Source organism: Rhinopithecus bieti, unplaced genomic scaffold (assembly GCF_001698545.2).
Source record: "Rhinopithecus bieti isolate Rb0 unplaced genomic scaffold, ASM169854v2 scaffold_30906, whole genome shotgun sequence".
In the NCBI taxonomy this organism is placed as follows: domain Eukaryota; kingdom Metazoa; phylum Chordata; class Mammalia; order Primates; family Cercopithecidae; genus Rhinopithecus; species Rhinopithecus bieti.
The window spans coordinates 222,844-244,066 of record NW_016813269.1 but is presented as its reverse complement, the minus strand read 5'-3'; the positions used below and the strand labels follow the sequence as shown (position 1 = coordinate 244,066).

General features: G+C 44.9%; 1 protein-coding gene across 1 annotated transcript in view; it reads left to right on the top strand.

Moving 5' to 3' along the window:
• Nucleotides 1-21,223, top strand: part of ADAMTS17 (ADAM metallopeptidase with thrombospondin type 1 motif 17) — a 371,310-nt gene that overhangs the window by 263,384 nt on the left and 86,703 nt on the right. The window contains 2 exon segments of the mRNA XM_017847918.1: nt 17,675-17,832; nt 20,882-21,041. Of these exon segments, the coding sequence (XP_017703407.1) occupies nt 17,675-17,832; nt 20,882-21,041 (318 nt within the window).

Sequence of the window (21,223 nt, the reverse complement as noted above, 5' to 3'; positions counted from 1 at the left end):
AAAAAAAAAAAAAAAAAATGCTGGGATTTTTGATAGGGATTACGTTGAATCGGTAGACCAATTTGTGAAGCAGTCAAATTTTTACAATGTCATCTGATCCAAGAATATAAAATATCTTTCCATTTATTTAGATATTTGTTAATATCTTTCAGCAATGTGTTGTAGTCTTCAACTTACAAACCCTCCAGGTTTTCTTTTTTAATGTATTCCTAAGTGTTTGATTCTTTTTGATGCTACTTAAATTGAATTGCTTTTTAAATTTCATTTTCCAACTGTTCATTCCTAACATCTAGAAATGCAGATGATTTTTTTTTTTTTTTTTTTTTTTTTTTCTTTTGTGAGATGGAGTCTCGCTCTGTCGCCCAGGCTGGAGTGCAGTGGCACCATCTCGGCTCACTACAAGCTCCGCCTCCCAGAGCCATTCTCCTGCCTCAGCCTCACTAGTAGCTGGGACTACAGGCACCTGCCACCACACCTGGCTAATTTTTTTGTATTTTTAATAGAGACAGGGTTTCACCGTATTAGCCAGGATGGTCTCGATCTCCTGACCTCGTGATCTGCCTGCCTCAGTCTCCCAAAGTGCTGGGATTACAGGCGTGAGCCACTGCACCCGGCCTGCAGTTGATTTTTATGTATTGACCTTGTATCCTGCAATCTTACTGAACCTGTCATAATAGGTTTTTTAATGGATTCCTTAGGATTTTCTCTATAAAATATTTTAGCATCTGCAAATAGAGATAATTTTACTACTTCTTTCCAATCTGTATGCCTTTTATTTCTTTTCCTTGCATAATTGCCCTAGATAGAACTCCCAGTGCAGTGTTGAATGGGAATAACAGGACATCCTTGTCTTGTTCCTTATCTTAGGGGACAAGCATTTAGTATTTCACCATTAAGTATGCTGTTAGCTGTGGAGTTTTGTAGATGCCCTTTATCAGGTTGAGCATGCTCCTTTCTATTCCTAGTTTGTTAAGTATTTTTATCAGGAAGGAGTGTTGAAATTTTTCAAATGCTTTTCCTGCACCTATTGAGATGATCTTGTGGATTTTGCCCCTTATTAACATGGAGGATTATATTGTTTTTTTTTGTTTTGTTTTGTTTTGTTTTTGAGAGGGAGTCTCACTCTGTTGCCCAGGCTGGAGTGCAGTTGCACAATCCTGGATCACTGCAACCCTCGCCCACCAGGTTCAAGCGATTCTCATACCTCAGCCTCCCAAGTAGCTGGGATTAAAAGTGCACACCACCATGCCTGGTTAATTTTTTTTTTTTTTTTTTAAGTAGAGACAGGGTTTCACCATGTTGGCCGGGCTGGTTTCAAACTCCTGGCCTCAAGTGATCCGCCTGTCCCAGCCTCCCAAAGTGCTGTGATTACAGGGGTGAGCCACTGTGCCCAGCCTGACTTTTCCATATGTTAAACCAAGCTTGAGTCCTAGCATAAATCATATTTGATCACAGTGTAGAATCCTTTTTACATGTGGCTGGATTGGGCTTGCTAGTATTTTGTGGAGGGGTTTGAGGGGTTTTCCGTGCATATTCATATATGATATAGTGTTGTTTCTTATAGTGAAAATGTTGAAACAACCTAAATGTCCATTAATAGGCGAGTAGTTATATAAACTTCATAGCGATTTAAGCAAAAAAAAAAAAAAAAAAAAAAATTGAAAATGTAATATGATATGTTGAGTTACTCCTAACATAGAAGTGAGACAAATGTAAATATGAAAAGACTATGCTGTTTTTGCTTCTTACAATGAGAAAATATACTCAGGTGTATTTGTATAAGTTCAAAATATATGTTGTTTTTTAAAAGAAAAATGACAATGAACTCACTGATATCAATAAACCTGTGTCCTAACAAATTTTACTGTAAACCAAAGAAATTCCGATTAGCCTACAACACTGTCCTATTTCTTCCTACCACACCTAGTGCAAGCAACCAGTATGATTAGAACTTGTCTTACTTTAAAATGTGAAATAAATTTACCAGCACAGGATCTATACAAGTATCTGGCAATAGGAAAAATATAAAGGGGACAAGGAAAGCAAATGACTTTTTAAAAATCCTGGCAAAATGTTACCAAGGAAAAGATGGAAATTGTGACCCAATGTTACTGCCATGAATTTCAAAAAGTGATCAACAGTCGCCTTGATAATATAGGAACTCATAGGCCAGGCGTGGTGGCTCACGCCTGTAACCCCAGCACTTTGGGAGGCCAGGGCCGGGGGATCACCTGAGGTCAGGAGTTCGAGACCAGCCTGGCCAACATGGTGAAACCCCATCTCTACTAAAAATATAAAACTTAGCTGGGCATGTTGGTGGGCGCCTGTAATCCAAGCTACTAAGGAGGCTGAGGTAGGAGAATTGCTTGAACCCGAAAGGTGGAGGTTGCAGTGAGCTGAGATCACACCACTGTGCTCCAGCCTAGGCGACAAAGCAAAACTCCATCTCCAAAAAAAAAAAGAAAGAAAGAAACTAAGAATTCATAGCCAAGACACAAGACCTCAATGAAGAAACGGTGACGCAATGAAGCAAGAGAGAGAGATGAAACGTAACTTAGCAGAACTGAGGACATACCATAGGAGAGGTCAATGAATCCATCACAAAAACCAGGTCTGCATGGAAGCAGACAGAGAATATCAACACTACGAGAGTGCAGTAAGAAACGTGGAAGACAGGATTGAGAAAAACACCAGGGGAAAATGGAAATAAACAAAAAGTCCCAAGGATAAAAGATCAAATAAGCACTGCAGAAGACAAAGGCGACAAATGGATATACTTTGATATCTGCCCCCAAAAGAAAACCAAGCAAATAGATCAGAAAAAAAAAAATATGTACTGATAATAGAGCCTTGTATCCCAGGAAAAGTTGACACAAAACTACGAATAGCCTATTAGTTATTAGATGTTAAAGGTAAGACTCCTTTGAGCATCCCATCTAAATTTTAGAGAACCTAATAATGGGGCAATAACCAGCAGTCCTCAGACTTCTCCATGGTCACATTTTATGGAGCCACTCATACAACAGCCTCAGAGAAAGTAAGTATGACCCCAACATGTTATAGCAGCCAAACTGACATTCAAGGATAAGGACAATGAACAATTATTTTTTGCTATACAGTATTATATTTTAGAAAATATAATTCCCATAAGTCCATCTCAAAGGGAACAAATTTGAGGCAAGCAAGAATTTATTAGAGAAACTGGCAGAAGAATACATAACAAACATCAAATTCCTTTTTAGGATTAAAACTAAAACAACTATAGGAATTACCTTAGTAAAAAGTAAATGTTACAAACTAATACAATGTCAAAATCATACAATAAAAGTTGAAATGGGATGTGAGAAAGTAGAATGTACTGTAATTATTCTCATTTCCTTATTTTGTAATATCCAGGGACTAAATTACATCTGATAAGTTACACAGTAGAAGTATAAATATACAGGCCTATGGAAAAACATTAAATAAAACAGAAACAACAACTAGAATTTATTGGTAGGGGACAGGATGAAGAAATCCAACTAAATAGTATACAGCTCCACTGTTTGCTCATTTAATGAACCAAATGGGGGATAGGAAAGTACAAATATGTAAAATAATAGCGAATAGGGAAATAAAGTATAAAGGAAATTAATAAATCATAAGAGATTACATTGCTCGGTTCTGTAAATAAGTTTAAAACCTGTTTGAAATGAATGATTGAAAAAATAATTTCCCAATCGTGACTCTATATAAAATCAACACAAGTAAGTTATAGAAGCATAGAAATACTCCTAATTAAAGCAAGAATAATATTGATACCAAAACCCAATCCAACAAAAAAAGCATAATACCAATTACAGAGCATTCTTAGGAATAATGTCACAAAAGTTCTAAATATTAGCAAACAATTCAGCAGCATATTAAAATAATATGCTATGGCCAAGTAAGGTTTATTCTGAGATATGAAGATGGTTTTATGTTAGAAAATATATTCATATAATTATACTATTAATAGAACAAGGTGTGAGAGCAAGAGGAAACTATGCACTTAGATGCTGAAAAGGCATGCAGTAAAATTCAACCTTTATACCTGACAAAATTCTTAATATGAGAATAACATATATGTCTTTAATATGATTATATTATGCATAAAGTATGTTATATATGAGATATTATATATAACTGTAAGCCCACATTATATTCAACAGCAAAACACTATAAGCATTCTTGTTGTAATCAGAAACAAAACCAGGGTGTACATTCTCTCCAGGAATATTTAACATTTTTCTGGTGGTGCTCACCAATGCATTTAGAAAAGGAGAATAACTATGGCCACACCACCCTGAATGTGTCTGATCTTGTCTGATGTCAGAAGCTAAGCTAAGGTCAGGTCTGGTTAGTACTTGGATGGGAGAGGAATATATATATTTCTACTATAAACATTTCAAAAGAGTAAAACTATTACTGTGGTAGATATTATTGTGATATTATTATTTATCTTGAAAACCTAAGAGAATTAACCTTGAAAATATGACAATTATAAGAGGATTCAGGAAGTTGGGTACAAAATTAATACATAGAAACCAGTTGCATTTTTTTTTGTACAAATTAATAAACAGTTAAAAGATAAAAGGTAGGGAACAATCCAAGGGATTGATCTGATCTAACCTGGGAAGCACAAAGTAATCCAAGCAGGGTAAGTAAAAATAAAAGATAAAATAAGCACTGCAGAAGATAAAAGAGATAAACATATATTCTGATGTTCAAAAGAAAACCAAATAGATCAGAAAAAATTAATGTACTAATAATATAGCTTTGTGTCCCAAGAAACATTGATACAAAACTATGAGTAGTCTAATAGTTCTTAGACGTTAAAGGTAAAATGTGACTGGAGAAATTTGACAACCAGTATTTCCCCATTATCCGTACTTAGAAATGTCTTGGTGAAACTGCAGAACACCAAGGAGTATCGCTGAGACAGATAGGCCACTTAGAAAGGAACGACACTAAGAATGATGACTGCCTTCTCAGTATCCTAAGGGAAGCCAGAAGACAGTGGAAAAGTGTATTTCAAGTGTTGAAGGAAAATAACAATCAATTTAGAATCAAATGCCCAAGAACACCGTTTCTCAAAACCAAGAGAATGTCAATGAAGACATTTATAGATAAACAAAGCCAGAGAGTTTACAACAACCAAGAGACCTACACTAAAGGACCTTCACATGGATTTAAGGAAGAAAAAAAGATACCAGAAAAATGGTCTGATATGGGGAAGAAATGGTGAGGAAAAAAAATGATAAATGTTTATGTAAAACTAAGCAAACACCACATGTATGAAATAATTAAAAAAAAAAAAAAGCTAAGACATGGATCCATGTACCATCTAAGCCATGACAAGTGTGATCACAGTTCAACTCTGAGGTGTTGGTATAGTTTGGGAGAAAAACAGTATAATGATTTCAGTAGATGCACAAAAATATTTTATTAACTTCAATACCTCTTCATGATAAAAACTGTTAGCACACTAAGTATTCAAAAAGAGAATGTCCCCACATATGTTTATTGCAGCACTGTTTACAATAGCAAAGACTTGGAACCAACCCAAATTCCCATCAATGATAGACTGGATAAAGAAAATTTGACACATATGCACCATGGAATACTATGCAGCCATAAAAAAGAGTGAGTTCATGTCCTTTGCAGGGACATGGATGAAGCTGGAAACCATCATTTTCAGCAAACTAACACGGGAACAGAAAACCAAACACCACATGTTCTTACTCATAAGTGGGAGTTGAACAATGAGAATTCATGGACACAGGGAGGGGAACATCACATACTGGGGCCTGTCAGGGGATGGGGTAAAAGGGGAGGGAGAGCATTAGGACAAATACCTAATGCATGCAGAGCTTAAAACCTAGATAATGGGTTGATGGGTGCAGCAAACCACCGTGGCGCATGTATACCTATGTAACCTACACGTTCAGCACATGTATCCCAGAACTTAAAGTAAAATTTAAACAAAAAAGAGAATGTCCCTAACCTGATAAATGATTAATGATACCTATCCTATTCTCACAGTAGCAATCTCTTTCGGTTGGAAAACTTTGGAAGCATTCCTATGACATCATGAATTACACAAGGATGCCACAATCTCATTTTACATACAATGTGGTTTTGTAAGTTGCAACCAGAATAGTGAAAAAGAAATTAAAGGCATAAAGACTAGAAAGGAAGAAACAGAACTGTCATATTAGCAGATGTTGAGTTAGCTATGTAGAAACTCAGCCACAATATACAAATTATTATAAATAGTTTTAAAAGTGTAGCTGGCTATAGAATGCCTCATATAGCCTATAGATCAATATACTTTCTACTTGATCCATTTATAATTTTTGAATTTTGTACCTTAGACATACATTACCTAGCAAAACTAATTATTTTGAAGTATAATACTGATCTTTTAAAAGTACATATAATATTCTGTTCATCTAAAATGATATGTGTATGTTTATATGCATTAAGAGATGTTGAAAAGGATGGTCAAAATATTACTTTCTTGGGGTAATTTTCTCATTGTGATGTGGTATAGGTCAATTCTGGTTTTCTGCTGTATGTTGTTTGAACTTTTGTATACTACTTTTATAATAATAAAGCCACTTTATTGTGAGAAAAATGAATGAATAAATAAACCCCTCAAAATAGGTATTTCCATGATCTGCACATAGTTGAACCTAGAAATTTCTAATTTTTTACAGCTCCACTCATGATTCTGGTGATCACATTGGGAATAACACGGCTAGGATTTGTAATCTAAGTTGAGATCCTCATCTAAATTGCCGAAGCAAATGCCTAATACTCTTGTCTAAATCCCAAATAAAAATCAAACCGAGATTATTACCAGCCTGCATTTCAGAGTCTCACCATCATGTCGGGCTCATTTATTGGCAGTCATCCCATTAACCAGGCATCAGCCAGTTGCCAGCTTCTGCCCTGGCAGCTTCAGTCGTGTCTTCACTGCCCACCTGCTGTTCTGGGCCCCCTACTCTTCTTTAAATTATGCAAGGAAATGGACAAAACTATACAAGTGTAATAGCTGCAGAAATGGCCAAAGACGGCAGAAGCAAGAAACAGTGCACCGTGTTTTAAGGCAATACTGTAGTTTTGTCATAGGGCAAATTGCTTGGTTTCTGCTGTCATCCCATGGATATTCAGGGAAGTTCAAAATACAACAAAGAGAAAAAGGCCCTCCAGCAGATGAATGAGACCAGGGCCACTTTTCACTGATGCTCCAGGGAAGTGCCATTCACGTAGAATACCAGGCTGTATTCATTTGCTATGGTTTCCGTAACAAAGTGCCACAAACTAGGTGGCATAAGCAACAGAAACTTTCTGTCTTTTGGTTCTGGAGGTGAGAAATCTGAGATCAGGGTGTCAGCAGGGTTGGATCCTTCAGCAGGTCACAAGGGAGGATCTATTCCATGCCTCTTGCCTAACTTCCGGTGGTTTGCTGGCAGTCTTTGGCATTCCTTGGCTGCTTTGTAGAAGCATCACTTCATCTCTGCCTTTGTGTTCTCGTGACATTCTCCTTGTGTGCATGTCTGTGTCCAAACTTCCCCTTTTCATAAGGACATCAGTAATATTGGATTAGGCCCACCTACTCGTGGATGACCTCATCTTAATATGTCTGCAGTGGTCACATGCTGATGTTCTGGTTGGCGGCGGAGGGGGGGTTGCGGGGTGGGCGGTTAGAACTTCAACATGTGAATTTGGAGGAGGGGTACACCACTCAACCTGAAACATGCAGATCCTGCTCTCTGGAAATAAGGCCGCCGGGATATTTTGGCCTTAGGAGAGCTGCCTCCTTTGGCTCTCTCGATTTCTCAGAGCTGCACCAGCCCTCCATTTCTGAAGCCACTGTCAGGGGCTCGGTAGCTAGATTTTGGCCGGGGCGGCTGTGTGGCCTCTGGTGCAGGGTGGAGGTGTGGTTTACCTCTATGTCATTTGTTGCTACAGGTTATATCGAAGCTGCCATCATTCCCGCTGGAGCTCGGAGGATCCGTGTGGTGGAGGATAAACCTGCCCACAGCTTTCTGGGTAAAACAAAAATGACCTGACTCACCATTTATGTGTTGAGAATCGATTTTGATGATCAGTCTGGTAAATCGGTTCAGTGTCATTCCTCCCGGGTTATGGCTGGTTTCACACCTGTATTGTAATGACAGGAACACCCAGAGGGAACCACACAGCACCGTCATATTTGACTAACATGCAGCCATCCCCAGGGTGGATTAGGGGCGGGAACAGAAAGGAAAACGATGGAAGACAAGCTTGGGACAGGAAGGAAGATCATACAAGAGTGAAGGAAGTTGTGAGGAATTGGGCCGGTTACCAGTTCCCCAAAGTAACCCCATAGAGCTGAGAGCAGATTGAGTCTGGGCAGTGCAGGCCATTGGCCAACTTGCAGGAAGCCCCATTGGGCTGCCAGTGGTTCTGGGGATGACTTCTTAGCTGGAAAAAGAACAACAGTCCTAAGTCTAATGGAAACCCAGAAGGACACTAGTTTCACTAAGGTCTGTGGATTCCAGATTCCTAGTGGCCGGCTCCATTGACTTCAAGCACAAACACCTGCATCTTTCCATAGACTTGGGTTCTATTCTGGACTGATTTTCCTAACTATACATGAGCAAAGCCATTCTGATAAGTCCCTTCCTAGCCAGAGAAGACCTTCTGAGAGTATCCTTGGCCCAATTCCCAGCCTCCCCATCAACCCCAGCAAAGGTTAGCCCAGAATTTGAGCCCCAGGGTGGTTGGAGTTCTGAGTTGGACACGAAGTGGAGACAGCAGGGTGCCCAGAGGCTGCCTCTGCTCCTACCTCTCTGGCTTGGAACATGTTGTGGCCCCTGTCCTTTTGCCAGCTTTAATCCCATGTTCCTGTCTTGGGTTAAACTTAAACTCAGGGTGGCTGATCTTCCTCAGGTACCCTTCTTCTGAGCTGTCCTCATGTCATCACCTCTCAGCCTGTGTTGCAAAGTGCTGATTGAGACTGAAGAAAGGAAAAGTAAGACATGATTTGTCGAGTTTCAAAAAACGATTTTAGCTAAATTGAAGTTACCCATGGAACCCTTTTATTTCCATTTTTATTACTCATTTTTTTTAAATGACATCTTTGTCCACATTCCTGCCTTTGTAGACTATGCAAAAGTCCAAGTCTTTCTTTGAAATGGTCTCTGCTTGAGAAACTCCAAGTCTGATGAGACAGATACAAAACAAATATCTAATAGGCAAGTTTACAATAAAGACCACAATTCTGTTAATTAAAGAGTTAGGGAATGCTTTGATGCTAACGTGCCCCCGGCACACCTGCCTTGGGGAAGGCAGGAGTGCCCATGTCCAAGCACCCACGTGGGTTATCACTGGCACCACACTCTTTGGATCCCCCCATGTCCCAAGGTGCCCTGCCACCTCCTCCGCAGCTTGGTCACCTGCCATCCACCCTGCCTCCTTGAGGCTATGACGGCAGCTCGTGCTTCTGCTGCCAGGGTAAGACCTTTCCATCCCTGGAGTTGACATCCATATGCATTTTCATCTGCCCTGTGGTTTCCCACCTCCCCTGCATGGACAGTGTCCCTGCCTTGCCTGGCACTCTCCTCCCCAGCTGTCCCAGCTGTCACTCTGCAAATAGAACAACACTTAAAAATGCATTCTAAAACAAGGCCTCTTGCTGCTTTGGGCAGCTTCAAAGTGACAGCCTCTTTTCACTAAATTCACAAAGAGCCTACTCCCTCTCCTTCTGCCCATCAAAGGACATCGGGTCAGCCTCACCAGCATTTGCATTGGAAGCCCCACCACCTGGTATCATGCCAAAAAGTTACCCTTCCCCTTCCCAACCCATGCATTTGAGTGTACTGGAGGCCCTCCGTGGGAGGCTGATGTCACCTTTCATCCTAATTCAAAATTTGCAGTCTGGGTATTCCAAGAGGTAGTTCAGCTTGGAGGTCAAATTAGTGGTTCTTCCATCAAGCCCCAGAAGGTGCCCCCGCAAGTAAGTCCCTTGGCATCTGACCCTGGCTTCTGAGATTTCCCAGCATGGCTTCTCCACCTGGCTCAGCCCTAAGTGTCTGGCAATAGGAGTGTCTTCCTTATCTCCACTTTTGCATGGCAATTTAAGAATGACAGAGGATGTTAGAATCCTTTGGATCACTCCTCAACTTCTGATTCCTATGGTACAAACAGACCTTTCACTCAAACTCACTTTAGGGCCAGCAGGTGCTAACTAGCAGATGCCACCCAGGAGAATGAGCTCTTGTGATCGTCCCTCAGCTCCTAAAGCCTGAGGGCCATGTATACAAAAAAAGAACAATAGCATCTGCAATAGTGGCTCCCAATCACTGAGCTCACCTGTGCCTTAGAGACCTGATCCCTAATCCCCCTAAATGAGCTGCAAGGTATTGCTCTGCTTCCTTCACAGAGGGGCAAGCTGAAGTTCCAAGGGGCTTGGTGTCTCATCCAGGTTCCCCCCCCTCCTCTGAGTTCACTACAGTTCATGGAGCCTCTCAGAATTACTCTGTCCAGTCATGGCCAGAGACTGCCGGATCGAGATTTTTCACTGGCGAATACACGTTAAACCTGCCTGTTGTTACCACTATGTTGTGTGCACTTCAGAATAAACCTGCATGCCACGGAGACTGGTTTAACGTCTCGGGGTGACTGCTCAGCTCTCCAGAAGCACTGGGCCTCCATGGGAGGCTGGAGCCAGCTTCCTACCTTATCTTATCCAGAAGGCATAATCCTAGGACTCCAGGGCCTGGCTGATGGACACGGGCAAGGCTGAAGGTGGTCCACACTCATTATGTTTCTAAAGTTAGTTCAAAAAGGCCTTGTTTCCACTCGGCACTGGGTGCTCTGGAAGTCAACCCAGTGTAACTTTGAATTGCTCTCACATTTGCTGAGAGCAATTCCTGAAGAATTTCACCCCACCTACCTTCAGCCCACGCTGGCTGGCTTTCTGCTGAAAACCACCTGGAACAGGAAATGCCTGGGCAGTTTGTATCCATAGCTAAGAACAGAGCTGGCAGAACTCCGAGTGGAAATAAAAGGAGCTGACTCGCTGCCAGGATTAGAAGTAGGTTGACTGTGGGTCAGGTCTTCCAGTGAAGCTAGGAAGGAGAGAGACCAAAAGAACCCCACTCGAGCTTCTGCTCAGCTCTGTGCCAGAAAGGGGCATGTGGACAGGGTCAGAGTTCGCATCTGCCTCCAGCCAGCTCTGAAAAGGAGCAGTGCGCTTCCCTCAGGAATGCCCCCACCTCACTCCCTGGAATGGCTCATGGTCTTCCCCACAGTGCCTGGAAGACCAGGATGGTGTGTAAGTGTCCACAGAGAGGAAGAAGAGCCAGAGACAGAAATGGACGTTCTGCATGTAGCCTCACACTCCAGCTCGTTGCAAAGGTTTTGTTCTGCCCTGGTGGCAAAGGAAGGTGTATCCACCCACGTGGTGCCCCATAGAAGTCTAACTGTTGAGCGCTTCTGAGCAAAACCCACAAAAGTGAGCATGGTTATGTTTTGGATAGTGGTTTAAAACTTCCAATCTCCGGTCCAGGCGAAATGAGCAAGGGAAAATCTCCTCCCCAGCAAACCAGAACTTCAGACATCACAGATAAAATCAAATCACTGGGGGAATCCCCGGTTCTTTGCTCTGTTAATTGCCCATAAAATCAACACATTTGTAATCATTTTAATTGCTCCATGGAGTCTTTTCTGGGTCCAAACATATCCTGATTTCAAGTGCACACTAATTAATCTCAAAATAGAGACAATGGGGGCTTGGAGATACTCACTGATGCCCAAGGTTTGAGGGGACAGGAACTTGTAGAGCCAAAAATGCATTTCATTTGGAAGGTTGTCTTTCAGGAAAAAAAAAAAAATGCATTATGCATAGGGCTGTGGAAAGGACTCCTGCCTGGAGCTGCAGCCTCAGAGGCCTTTGCAGACCCCACTCTGTGCAGCTAACGCAAGGCAGGAGAGCAACCAAGCTGCCACAGAAGGGGGCAAGAGGTGACCTGCATTGTCTCTCTGGAGTTGACATGGCCCTGTGAAGTCATTGTTCATGGGACTCCACAATGAACCTATTTATTCACTGTTAAGAGTGATCTTGACATCCCAACAGAATCTCTGAGCTGACATCTCTTTTGAAGGGATGTCAAATACTAACTTCTGATTTTAGCAGGAAGTTATGATTATTCAGATGGACCACAGCAAACTGCAAATTTGGAATCTTGCTAAGTGACACCAAAGTGAAAAGGCTGGAAGTAACCCCCATGCCTCCTAGATCTGCTGACCTCCTGCTAATAACTCTGCCTGTGTTTTCTTCTCCCTGAGAGATACACAAATGTGTGGCTGCAAGCACGCTGTCCCGAGGAAAGGCATGCAGGCTCTGAGCTGGAAAGCTGCATTTGCCGTACGCCAGAACTTGCAGCTGCTGTGGCGATGGCCACAGGCAGTGCGTGGACATGCAAAGTGTATTCTTTCTGGGGCTCTGAGAGCTGACCCCAAACCCATGCCTGGCCTCAACCAAGTTGTGATTGTGCAGGAGTTCTCCAACTCATCAGCTGCAGACCAGGACCTCCAAAGCAAAGACAAGCATCTTCAGAATTCACTGGAGTGCCCCCACAGCTGTGTGTGGCTTGTGAGAGCCAGTTACAGGCATCTCTTCCCCACTCCTTGTTCACCGATGCCAGGTGGATAACAAAATCTGTCATGGTGAGGGTATTTACACTTTGGGTAGCAAATATACCATAACTCTAGGCTATTTTCCCCAGAGAGCCAGCTGTCACTAGCACTCGGTTGTCCAATATGTTCCTCCCCATCAGCAGTTGACCTTGCCTGGGTTCGGCCGTCAGCTGCAGCCTCTTTCACTTTCCTGTCCCATAATTCCTTGACCACACCCAGTGACTCCTCCGAGGCCTCCAGTAGCCCTCTTCCTGACACCTCTCCTACCCATTCCACTACAGACAGGAAAGACCCCACTCCGGTGATCAGAGGATGGCAGGCTCCAAGGCCCAACTGGCTCTGCCTCCACCTCATGCTGTAGTCGCTGCTGCTGCTGCCACCCACTGTCAGGCCTCCGATGGCAGAAGCGGGGCTTCCCTGGGCCAGCCTCCACCTCTGTGCAGTGTTTCTGAGGATGGTCTTATAACTGTCTCCAGGTGTGCCCTCCTGCCCTTTTTTGGGCCTTTTCACTCTTGACCTCCCAGATGTTTTACTTTTGGCATGGAAGTGGGGTAGTTTGCAGGTTGTAATTTAGAGTCACTTTAAAACATCTTTTAAAAAGGCCCCGAGAAATACATAAACAAGGCCAGTGGAGAAAGAGTTACCTCTAAAGTGTTAGAGCCGGGATAGGAGTGTTAGGAGTGTTAGAGCCAGGATAGGGGTGTCAGAGCCGGGATAGGAGTGTTAGAGCTGGGATAGGGGTGTGAGAGCCGGGATAGGGGTGTTAGAGCCGGGATAGGGGTGTTAGAGCCGGGATAGGAGGGTTAGAGCCATGAGAGGAGGGTTAGAGCCAGGATAAGAGGGTTAGGGCCAAGATAGAGGTGTTAGTGCTGGGATATGGGCAGAGGCCCTGGATACTCAGCTTGGTGGTAAACATCTGGGGCCTATTTATAGGAAGCCATAATGGTAATTTTCTTTCCTCACCTGCTCTGCCCTCATTGTGATTAGCATTTTTAACCCAACCTCCAGAAAGCATGTGTGAAAGCCAAACCCAGCTCTCAGTTGCTGAGTACCAGCTTCAGGCACTGCTGGATCCAGGGGCTTAAAATGATGTCACAGGAAAAATGGTCTGTCTCCGCACTGGCACTCCTGCCTGTCCTCTTTGTGGACATCTTCCTGTGGGCTGGTAGATCCAGGCTCATGTCCAGTCTCTGGGAAACCCTGTGGGAAGAAAGCTGCCTTTTCCTAAGGTGAACAAAAGTCCCCCTGTTTGGGGTTGGGTGATGGGCCTGTGCCTGGAACTGTGGGGTCCAGCCCCATGTGACAGGAGGAAAAACATGTTCCCAGGAGAAATCTTGGGTACCATTGCTTAGAGGGAGAAACAGATGCCATGTGATGGGCACAGTGGGTATTCACAGAAACCATGAACCAGGGATGAGCCTGGGGCGCCAGCCCAGGGCAGCCAATGGTGGAGTCTGTCACTGGTGGGGTGTGGATATGGGAGTCAGCCAGTCCGTGCCGGTGGCCCAGCAAGGAGGAGAGCAGCTGCCTGGCTTCCCTCTGGTCTTTGTGAGAGAAATGGGTTCTACGGAGCAGGTCCTGGTGTGACTGTGGTCAGCACACAGCTTCAAAGAAATCATTTGCTCATCTCTGACTCCTCTGTATAGGCCACCTCAGCATGCGTGGGTGTCCTTTATTCTCACAGTGAACCCCCTTCCTCCTTCCCACCCTCTGAGGCCACTCTTCATCTCTCGCCTCCTTTTCCCAGCCGAACCTCCGAAAAATGGAAAAAACTTTGCCTTCCACTTGCTTCTCCATACGGGGCGCTGTGCCTTCCTCCCTCCATCAGCCTGCCCAGAACTGATCTTAGCAGTCCTGGCCTCTGAGGGTCAGGAATGACCATCCTGCTTCACACGCCACAGGCAGCCACACACTGCTGAGCCACACACTGCAGGCAGCGTTGTCTCCCTCCCTGTCTTACACACTCAGCTGAAAGTGGACTTGTCCCAGGAAGCCTTCCCCATCTGCCTCATCCCACAACATTCCTAGACCCCGGAGGCACCTTACCATAAAGCTTGTGAAATTGTGTTATGTTCATCTTTTCTCTCTCTCCCTTCCAAACTGTGAGCTCCCTGGGGGTAAGAGCTGTGTCTGTCTTTAGCCCCCGGTGAGGAGGCCCTCAAAATAGGGTGAGGGACTGGCAGGGAAGAGGGGTACATCTGCTGTTCCCGTAACTTATAGTTTCTGAGGTGTTTCTGCAAGCAAAAGTCCCCAGCCCCCGGGCTATGGACCAGCAGCAGTCCATGGTCTGTTAGGACCCAGGCTGCACAGCAGGAGGTGAGTGGCCTGCAAGCAAGCATGACCGCCTGAGCTGCGCCTCCTGTCAGATCAGAAGCGGGGCATTAGATTCTCAGAGGAGTGCAAGCCCTATTGTGAATGGCATGTGCAAGGAATCTAGGCTCTGCATGCCTTACGAGAATCTAATGGCTAATGATCTGAGGTGGAAAGTTTCATCCCAAAACCATCCCCCGCCACCCCATTTCCCCAGCCCCTGGTCTGTGGAAAATTGTCTTCCACAAAACCAGTCCCTAGTCCCCAAATCAGTCCTGGGGACTGCTGTCTTCAAGGACTCTAGCCCCTTGGTTTTTTCTATCTGCTCCTTTCCACCAGCCCACACTGGGTCCTAAGACCAAATAGATACCATGCATGTAAGGTGACAAATAGACCCAATTTAACCACGCATATGCAAGAGACAATTTTCTAAACCTGCAGAGAGCTTGAAGGAACGATGAATGTCCATGCATCCTTTGCCTACATTTACTGATAATTAATCTAACCAAGTATATATGTGCATTATTAGCTCACTGGAAACACTGGAAATCCGTGAAATTAGTCATTTTTGTAAGGGTATATAGAATATGAAACCCTGTAACAGTTAGAGCCTGGAATTTGTCCTTTTTGAAAACAGGCCTTACCTTTGCCTATTTCAGCATTAGTCATAAAAATCTATACTGATGCTATAACCTAAAGAATTGGGAATTGAAAGTTGTCAGAGTGATAAGTGCAGTAGGGTTGGTCTCCTGGATTCAGGTCTCCACTCTACAACTGAATAGCTTTGTGAGCTTGGGCAGGGTACTTCTCTGTGGCCCCATTGCCTCACCCATGAAGTGACGACAATACTTCAGAGGGTTGTTGAGAAGAGTACATGGGTCAGAGTATATGAAAGAGCCAACCTGGAGAATATGCTCCTTAAATGGCAGTTTGCAGATGGTGGCAGAAGAAGAGAAAAAGGAGAGGAAACTGTGGGCGTCCCAACATTCTCACCTCCTTTTCATAGCCAGGACATTTCAGTTGTGGGTCGGATTTCTTGAAGGGAAACAGATTCGGCTCCAAGTGGTAGGACTTTCTCTTTCCTAAGCTGTCCCTGGAGTCCTGTAATCCTCAGCCTCTCCTAGCCACCCTGGATACGAGACCCCACTGGAAGCCACTCTGCTGGAAAGTTCCTAGAAGCGAGGAACCAGTTTGTCTTGGCAGTCCCTCTAACACAAGAAGCCCTGAGCATGCGTCTCCTCTGTGTTTGCCGGGAGCGAGCACTGGGACCATAATGTCCTGGAGACGGGAGCTGCGGCCAGTGGCTACCCAGCGTCCCTCTGCTGCTTGTGGCCTGCCCCAGCCTGGGGCTGATGAACTCAGCGGTAACCAAAACTCCTTTTGGGTTTCAACTCTCATTTTCCAAAATCAGTATTAAATGTGGGCATTTTATTTCTGGCCTCAGTAAGCAGAGAATAGTCAATGTGGCAGAATCTGATTTCATTGATTATAGACTGAGTAGGGTCCCAGGGAGATATATGTAGATCAATTTGGGGTGTCCGTGGGGCTCCAGCTGCGTGTGTAGGGAGTGTGGGCCTCGGACCGAGGGTGCCCTGGAGTTCCCATTTTTGGAAATGACACAGATTTCCTATCACCTCTTGTCATCTGCCATCTTCTCCTAAAATGCCAGAATAGGTTTTAGTTTGTTGGGATTTTTTTTTTCCTAAATAACAACAGCAACAACAAAATAGAATGGCACTGCAGAGTGCTGTCCTCATGAGAACTACATGGTCTTCACCCCTAGGTGGGAAGACACAAGAAAAGTCCTGGTGAGTGCCTCGGAAAAGAGTAAATACATGGCTTGTGTGGAAAACCAAGTTTCTGCTTACGGCCAGTCAGCAGCATGTTGATTGTCAGCCTCTCCTGACACAGGCTGTCCCTGGTAGAGATGTGGGCCAGCAAACGTGAGAACCTGAAATCCACAGAGCTAGGGTATGAGAGTGCCCCTCCCCTGCCACGCTCAGCCCCCAGCCACTGCTCATCCACAGCTGCCGAGTGTGACCACCACATCTGTGGGCGGCTAGGATTCCCAAACATTCATGCTTAATAGAGTAATGGTTGTTGATTGAAGGGACATCCAGTTCAGTAATAGGGGATATCAGATCCTTAAGAGGTGCTGGAGATGGGCTGCTCTCCTTCCAGAACCCCAGGTAGGTAATAGGAAAGGGAACTCATTTGTTTTACTACAACAGCAAAACCTGGTTTGTAGCCTAGGACACATTAAAATGGAATGAATTCATCGGGCAGAAAACCATCTGCTGGGTAAGTTTCGTGAAATTAGATCAGGCCGTGGTCATCTCCATTCCCTGCCCCTCCACCCCTAACCCCAGTTATCTGAGTTGGTTTCGAGACAGGAGCCCAGGCTGGAAGGTGCCCATCAATCCCACAGCTCTCCCTGGGGGTCCTGGGGGTCTGCAGCTCTGTGCTCCCTGCAATCCAGGCTTTTGTTCTCAGTACACAGAGCACTCCCCTTCTTTTGCTTCAGGCCTCCCTCCGTCCCCCTGTGGAAGGGGAGACATCTACCCCACTCAGGGGCCGCAGATTCCTTTTAAAGACAGGCTGGGTCCCCCCACCCCCAGCACCTTGATTCTTTGGTCTTCAATTTGCTTTCTAGCTCTCAAAGACTCCGGTAAGGGATCCATCAACAGTGACTGGAAGATAGAGCTCCCCGGAGAGTTCCAGATTGCAGGCACAACTGTTCGCTATGTGAGAAGGGGGCTGTGGGAGAAGATTTCTGCCAAGGGACCAACCAAACTACCGCTGCACTTGATGGTAACTTGCTGGGCTTCCACATTTGTCTTAGGGGGCATGGCTCTGACAGGTCTACCAGCTTACTTTCCAGCTTACTTCTTCCTGGTACCTTGGGGGCAGGAAATGCATCCGGCTTCCAGGGGTTTATGAGGTCCCCTACTGCTCAGTCCTCTCCCTTCTCTGGGTCTTTTCTTTTCCAGTCTCTTGCACCGCCTGCTTCAGAATTCTGTCATTGCTTCCCCTGGCTCTTCCCTGGCAGAGCTATCTTTTTCAAAAGGAGCTGCCTCAAAGAAGGAAGTGCTTAGCCACGTGGATGGCAGCCAGGGAGACTTGACCTCATTAAGCAAACAGCCCCACTCAAAGTCTGTTTTCACACCAGGTGGTGGGATGCGTAGATCTGCCCTCACAGAGTGTATATCATTACCTTTTGCAAATGAACTTGGACTCCAGGTCCGAACTAGCATCCCTCAGATTTCACAGACCCAGCTTGCAACAGGCATTTGGGAATCCAGAAGGGGGATCAGATGATGCGGGTATCCTACTCCCCAGATGATCTCCAGAAACCTGTGTGCTATTGGGCCAGGCCAGGGTGCCATTGTCTCACCTGTTGTCTCAGGGAGACCTCCATGCAAGCCACTGAAACATCAGTGATGCATCCTTTTAAACATGTCAGAGATCTCCAGGGAATGGAACGCCCTGCTTCCTTCTCAAGATCCAGGAGTTCTCATGGCTAACTTCTGATAGCTCATCATTATTGATTCTGTGTCTCCTTCCAAAAAACAGGATTTGTGGCAGCTTGTGCCCTGTAATCAAAGCACACTTTGTCCTCAGTGCCTGCCAGAGTCTCTCCGTGGAAGTTCTTCTTCCCCATTAATTTGTGATCTCTGGCAGCCTGTAAGTGTTCCAGATTAATTGACACCCAAAAGATTTTCTAGCCGTTACCCAGGGAATCTCCCAAGGAGGCTTGCTCTGCCAGGGAGCACTGGCACCCAGGGTGGGCATTACCCCATAGTGGTGTTAACCCCGTTACAATTTTTGGGTAGACAAAGGCAAGGCAGTTTTCATGTGCAGTCTCAACCGTGTAGAAATTGGCCAGTGCATCACTCAGCCTGCTAAATCCACTGCAAATACGTTCCTGCAAGTAGGTTTCTGGGACCTAATAATGTGTACCTAAGTCATTTCTCTGGGATAAGATTGTTTCCTAGTCACAGTCGGAACAAATCCTCCTATTCTGAGTTAAAAGCAGTTATTCAGAGGGACTAAGAGAGGAGGCAAAACATAAAACCTGTACTGAAACCTCACCTGTTAGCATGAGAATTTGCTTTCTCTAGCAAACACCAATGTGAGTGTATTTCCCTTTTCACCAAAAGCCTTTGTAAACTGAGCAAGTTGTTAGCCCGTTAAAGCAAGGTATGCAGCCTGGATTCATTCAGACCAGGATGAACAAAACTCGGAGAAAGCAACTACTACCGTAACTGAAGTTTCAGCCCTCGCTTAATATTGATGGCTTTTCTTTCAAAATGTGATTGTCACTTGAAGATTTTAAAACTGAAAATGAGAAGTGCCCCTTTGCCTCTATATAGAAAGCCATTGTCCCCAAACTGGGGTGTACACATTGTTTGCAGAATCTGTAGCACCCAGAGAATCATGGGGACCTGCATTTGAAACCAGTTATACACACACACACACACACACACACACACACACACACACACAATACGTAGCTACAAAATGGCATGAAATTTGTTTCATATGAATTCTCAATTCACCAGTCTTATTCTCATACTGAGCTGATAAAGATCTCTTTCTAAGACTAGTTTGGTTTTTGGTGGGCTTGTTTTCCTAACTGGAGATATTTTTCCAAATGTGTTACGGCAGGTCTCTCTGGTGAAGCCGTGGATGTTGATGCAGTTAGGTTTGCTCTTAGCACTGCAGCCCAACCCCACAACTCAGCCTTGGAGACTGAGAGATGGCTGGAGGGAAATGGCTCCCATTGTCCGGTACACTTTGACCTGGTCCGCCCCAAGTCAAGTCAGGTGGACCATGCACACCCTCCCCTTAGTGCCTGCTGGCCCATTCTCTTGGACATCTCAGGCTGGAAGTGAACCTGCTAGTTACTTAGACCCAGGGGCACTCAGTGCTTCCCAGCTTAGCTTGAAGACTCATTATCCACAGACAAGCCATGTTAAGCTCCTACAAGAGGGCTTGTTTGGCACCATTGTGTCTAGATAAATAAAACTGATCATGCACCTGCTGGCTTTACAAGACTTATCACATGCCGTTCTAAACCCATCTGTTCTGTATATTCTTGCTGACTAGGATTTCAGATCCAAGGTCTCCAAGCTGTATGGTAGTTTCCCACAAAACATGATAGATCCCTCCCTCTACCTCCACCGCACTCCTGGCTTGAAGCCTTGAGCCTGGCTCCTGCCACCCTTGGGTACAGTCATCATCCTGGCTCCCATGGCAGCGGAGGCCTCTTGCATCCTTGAACTCTCAAACTGATGCCCCCCAAAGTCCTCTGGCAGTGAGCTGCATTTTGCCCTTGAGCTTGCCTTACCCCTGACTCTCTGGACCAACTGACATGGCAGTGATTGATGATGGGGAGTGAAGGATGATGTTCATTTCCAAAGAAGTAGAGTCGCCGCACTTGCTCTGATGCCTTTCTAGGTAAAAGTGTATCCATGTCTTTCCTGTGTGCAAGGGCAGCTTTGTGGGTGAACATGCAGGACTGTTCTCTGCGTGGAGCAGCTCTCCATGAAAAGCACAGGGAAGAGGTTTCAGAGTCGCTTATCCTAAAGCTCCTAGTCTAAGCTGGTCTCTCTCTTGGGTAGGAAATAATAGAACTTCCTGATGATGGTTTGCATTTGCCCTGCTCCCAAGTTGAGTCCCTGAGGAATCCAGGGCTGAGATAAAGGAGCACCCTCAGTCAAACCTGTTTTCAGCCCCAGAAAAGAGCTGGTTACCCCTCATAGAGAAACAGCCACGGTGTGCCTGTGTGTGCAGATTTGGCAATCCTGTGGGCCTTCATTCCTTTTCAAAATGGCCTTTTGTTTTGCGGCTGATCCAGGTGTTGTTATTTCACGACCAAGATTATGGAATTCATTATGAATACACTGTTCCTGTAAACCACACTGCGGAAAATCAAAGTGAACCAGAAAAACCGCAGGACTCTTTGTTCATCTGGACCCATAGCGGCTGGGAAGGGTGCAGTGTGCAGTGTGGAGGAGGTGAGTGGCTGTGGGCCGTGGCCTACTGGGTGTGGGGTTTTGCTGAAGGAAGGAGGAAGGCATCTGTGGCCAGCACACAGAGTGTGGGAAATCTGTAACCTGTAGTTCCCTGGGAATTTAATCATACCCCACCGAAAGTCTCTCTGCAGAATACTTGGGCAGAGTCTTCCCAACTCCCACAC